Source organism: Limulus polyphemus, unplaced genomic scaffold, assembly GCF_000517525.1.
Source record: "Limulus polyphemus unplaced genomic scaffold, Limulus_polyphemus-2.1.2 Scaffold7438, whole genome shotgun sequence".
NCBI lineage: Eukaryota > Metazoa > Arthropoda > Merostomata > Xiphosura > Limulidae > Limulus > Limulus polyphemus.
Genome location: NW_013673048.1, coordinates 29,634 through 35,136, shown reverse-complemented (window position 1 = coordinate 35,136; position 5,503 = coordinate 29,634). Strand labels below are relative to the sequence as shown.

Sequence of the window (5,503 nt, the reverse complement as noted above, 5' to 3'; positions counted from 1 at the left end):
CAAGAGCATCCTAATCCCTGTGAAAGATGTAATACACAACGACAACAGTCAACATCTGACAGAGTTAACTGATACTGAAGTGTACAGAAAACCTTACAAGCACCTCCAACTTCCTGTGAAAGATGTAGTACACAGTGACATGCATCCATATCTGACTGAGTTAACTGATATTGAAGTAAACAAAAAACCTTACAAGAGCATCCTAATCCCTGTGAAAGATGTAATACACAACGACAACAGTCAACATCTGACAGAGTTAACTGATACTGAAGTGTACAGAAAACCTTACAAGCACCTCCAACTTCCTGTGAAAGATGTAGTACACAGTGACATGCATCCATATCTGACTGAGTTAACTGATACTAAAGTGAATAGAAAACCTTACAAGAACATCCCACTTCCTATGAACAGGAAACATTATAAATACATCCCATGTTTTGTGAAAGATGTAGTAAACAATGACAATAATCCACATCTAGTTGAGTTGACAGACATTGAAGTGAACAGGAAACCATACAAGCAGGTTCCACTTTCTGTGAAAGCTGCAGTAAACAGTAATAACGATATACATCTGGCGCAGTTGACTGACATTGAAAAGGAAAATAAGAAAGAAACTCTGGTGAACAAAGGTTATATCATACCTTTTTTATTAACCAGTGATGATCTGGAAAAAACAACTGAATACCAGGGAAGTGGGGCAACAGTAAAAATAGATGAATCATCTTCCAATTATGTAGGAAAGAGAAGAAATGATGTAGAAGAGTGGAAAGGTTTTGTAACAATAGTTGGCTATCCTGAAAACTGTAACGTGTTCAGGGAATCTACTGGAGAAACTACACATGAACAAGTAAACCTTGCTGAACTAAGTAAATGTACGAAACAGAGAAACTTCCACCAGAAGAACAAAATTATGGAATACGAGCTAGGAGTAAAGGACAATGATACAGATGTAGAAAAATTAAACTATGAATTAACACAAAGTAGAGGAACTCAAATTCAAAGTGGTCTTCTTAACGTAGAAGAAAGACAGAAAGAAGAGAATATATATAGCCAGCTGAACATCAACTTAGAAAAAGAAATCGAAAGGAATGTCTTAACGCAACAATATACAAAAAAGCTCCAAGAAGTAAGAGAAGAACAAAATTGTGTTTATGAAAGTAAGAGTGATAGGAAAAATAGTCATGTTTCAGTTATAAAAATTGATCCTATAGCAAGCAAAGTTTCCTATAGAAAATCTCCTATTGATATGACCATGGGAACATTAAAATCAGCAACAGGGAACAAAATGAACACATGGGAAACGGTAACAGAAAACAATATGAGCACAAGAGAACCAGCAACAGGAAATAAAGTGGTCACACAAAAACCAGCAACAGGAAGAAAACTGAACACAGCGGGATCAGCAAAAGGAGACAAAGTGGCCACACAAAAACCAGCAAGGAGAAACAAGGAGAATACAGTAGGTCCAGCAAGTGGAAACAAAGAGAGTACAGCAGGACCAGCAATAGGAAACAAACTGAACACAGAAAAACCAGCAATAAAAAACAAAATGACTACCCCAAAACCAACAATGGGAAACAGATGAGCACAGGAGAACCAGCAACAGGAAAAAATGTGAAAATAGGAGAACCAGCAATAAGAAACAAAATTAACATAGTAGAACCAGCAACAGAAAACAAAGTGAACACAGGAAAACCAGCATCAGGAAACAAAGTAAACACACCAGTACCAGTAAAGGAAAACAAAATGAATGCATCAGAACCAGTAAAGGGAAACAAATTGAGCACAGGAGAACCAGCAACAGGAAGGGATTCTTCTGTGTTCAGTATATTTTCCCTTACTGATTCTCCAATATTCAGTTTGTTTCCTTTTCCTGGTTCTCCTGTTCCTAGTTTGTTCTCCTTTACTGATTCTGGTGTATTCATTTTGTTTCGTACTGCTGGTTCTGGCATGTTCACTTTGTTTCTTGTTGCTGGTTCTCCTGTGTTTACTTTGGTAAGGGAAAATATACTGAACACAGAAGAACCAGCAACGGGAAGCACAGTGAATGCACCAGAACCAGTAAAGGAAAACAATTTGGATATAGGAGAACCAGCAACAGAAAACAAAGTAAACATAGGAGAATCAGCAATAGAAAACAAAATGAATGCATCAGAATCAGTAAAAGGAAACAAACTGGGAACAGGAGAATCGGCAACAGGAAACAAACTGAACAGAGGAGAACCAGTAATGGAAAACAAACTGAACACAGAAGAACCAGCAACAAGAAACACAATGAACACAGGAGAAACAGCAACAGAAAGCAAATTGAGCACAGGAGAACCAGCAACAGGAAACAAAGAGAACACAAGAGAACCATCAAAAGGAATCAAAGTGAACATACCAGAACCAGCAATACGAAACAAAATGAATGCATCAGAACTAGTAAAGGAAAAGAAATTGGGCACAGGAGAACCGGCAACAGAAAACAAACTGAAGACAGGAGAACCAGCAATAGGTAAGAATGTGAGCATAGGAGAACCAGCAACAGGAAACAAACTGGACACAGGAGAACCAGTAACAGGAAGCAAAGTAAACACAGGAGAAGCAGCAACAGAAATCAAAGTAAACACAGGAGAACCAGCAACAGAATCCAAAGTGAATATAAGAGAATCACCAATAGGAAAGAAAGTGAAAACTGGAGAAACAGGAAATAAAGTGAACACAGGAGCACCAGCAACAGTAAACAAAGTAGAATCAGTAAGAGGAAGCAAAGTGAGCACAGCAGAATCAATAATGGTAACCAAAGTAAGCAAACCAGGACTAACAAAGGGAAACAAAGTGGTAATAGCAAAACCAACAATGGGAAACAAAGGAAGCACAGAAGAAGTAGCAACAAGAAAAAAAGTACACAAAGTACCCCATTGTTGGTCCTGATGTGCCCACTTGCTTCCTGTTATGATGTGCTTACATTATTTGAGTCAATAAAAGGAAACAAAGTGAACATAGCAGAACCAGCAGTAGGAAACGAAGTAAACAGATCAGAACCAATAATGGGAAACAAACAAAATCTTAAAGATATAAAAAATCATAGGTTCACAAATTATTACAGTAAACAGGCGAGACTGATAAAAAAGACAAATGAGAAAGCAGTGGTTGAAGATAGCAATATAGAGAACTTTTATTATAATATGCGTGGTCCAGTGAATACAGATGAAGTAATGACACATTGTTCTACTGTATATTTTCCATCAAACAGGGACACTATAACAATTGTTGGACACTTAAAGAATGGGACTGAATTAAACGATGCAATCACATCTACCAATGACATTACAAATATCCAAGAAAGTATACCAAAACAATACAGTGGGCTGGATATTAAATTAACGTCGAAACACAAATACACCAAACTAACGCAGTATCGTATAGACAGGTACAGCGAAGGGAAAGAAAGCGAAACCTCTAGTCCTAACACTGACACTGACTGCTATCTGAACAAAGGCTTAACTAATACAACAATCTCAGTTGTACGTGGTGATGACTGTACTCGTAAAATATCTAAGAAAACAAAAGCCAGAGACTCGAGTGGAGCCGTCGAAACAGATAGGCAATATGTGGTGAATGAACAAAATATGATGAAAGTCTTTTGTCGAGTAAGAAACGATCCCGATATTGAGAATAATGTGGCAAGAAGAACCTATAACAGCTGTCGACAAGGGATTCCTAGAAACTATAATATAAATTTCAGAGATATGGAAGAGAAAATTCACGAAGATATAACCGAAAAGCAGAAAAAGGGCAATGAAGACAGTAGAACAAACTGTCTTCAGAGCATCCATAGTCATGTTGAATTAAATAGCCCTACAAGACAAGTTAATAACGTGATCACTACAGGTAACTTACAATTGAGACGATCTCAATCTGATAGTGACACCTTACTCACTGAACGACGAAGAAGGATCAGAACCGATGGAGGAAGGTCAACCTTCAAGTTCAAGGGTAAAGGGGAAGCTGCATCAAGTTTTGACCTGACCAGAGACATAGATCTGGAGTATCAATGTAAGTTCGAATTAAATACTTCACACATTTACTATATTCAGTGGACTACACCTGAATATTTCTGAAATCTAGAGAAGGGTTTTATTGTAATATTTTAGGTTATTAGCTTCAAAAGTGACCCCAATAACGATATAAAGTTTATCTTCCTAATAACAGGTTGATTGGATCTACATAATAAGGGGTAGTATAATTAAGACTTAATTTTCTTATCACACGAAATAATGTACCTTTATTGTAAAAAAAAAGTCACTTACATGTCATTTGTTTCTGGTATTTTTAGAACTGAATTATAGGGAGTTATCATTATAATTATAATGAACAAAGCAGGACAAATCAGGTCAACCACCATTAAAAACATTACTGGGTAAAACACATGCACGAAAATAGTAAGATTACTTAGCTGATTTATAATAAAAAATATTAAACTTCAAATTTCACGAGTGATCAAAACTACAATCTAGGTTATTGTAAAATATATAATCAATTCTGTTAGTATGATGAGGGAGTTTGGTATTTTATTTTACGACTTAAGGCTTTAGTTTCCAGCGAATAAGAAGTTTGATAGACAGACTCTCAGCCCAACTTAGTGATTTAAAAATTCCTCTTTCTACCTTTGTGTTTAGTGTAAGATCCCAACATCTACATATGGTTATGATTTGTTACATTCTACCTTTGTGTTTAGTGTAAGATCCCAACATCTACATATGGTTATGATTTGTTACATTCTACCTTTGTGTTTAGTGTAAGATCCCAACATTTACATATGGTTATGATTTGTTACATTCTACCTTTGTGTTTAGTGTAAGATCCCAACATTTACATATGGCTATGATTTGTTACATTCTACCTTTGTGTTTAGTGTAAGATCCCAACATTTACATATGGCTATGATTTGTTACATTCTACCTTTGTGTTTAGTGTAAGATCCCAACATTTACATATGGCTATGATTTGTTACATTCTAACTTTGTGTTTAGTCTATGATCCCAACATTTACATATGGTTATGATTTGTTACATTCTACCTTTGTGTTTAGTGTAAGATCCCAACATTTACATATGCCTTATTAGTTCTAGCTTTCGGGGTAAACCCTTTAGTTAGATCAGTAGATCACTTGCTTGGTAAGCAAGAAATAGTCGGTTATTCCAAGAAAAAAAAATATTAGTTTCAGGTTAGGCCTGAACATTATCCTGTTTTTATTAGATTGTAATCGCTAAAATGTGGCGTACTAGGCCTAGTGAAAATGTTAGTAGTTAATGAACCATAGAAGTAAAGACAGGCCTGATTTTATTACTTTATGTCAGTGTCTCTCAAGCTGTGGGTCGCTCCTTCATCCCTCGGACACGACCGTATTTTGTTTTTGTGTGTGTGGTGGGGGGGGGGGGATAAACATCTCGCCTTTCGTTTTTTTAAAGCAAATTTATCGTTGTCATCATTGGCTTTATATATATATATATATATA

General features: G+C 36.2%; 1 protein-coding gene across 1 annotated transcript in view; it reads left to right on the top strand.

Annotated features, from left to right (window-relative positions):
• Window positions 1-1,581: 1,581 nt before the first annotated feature.
• Window positions 1,582-5,503, top strand: part of LOC111089807 — a 13,797-nt gene continuing 9,875 nt past the window's right edge. The window contains exons 1-2 of the mRNA XM_022402919.1: window positions 1,582-2,868; window positions 2,961-4,041. Of these exons, the coding sequence (XP_022258627.1) occupies window positions 1,582-2,868; window positions 2,961-4,041 (2,368 nt within the window). The remainder of the gene's footprint in view (window positions 2,869-2,960; window positions 4,042-5,503) is intronic.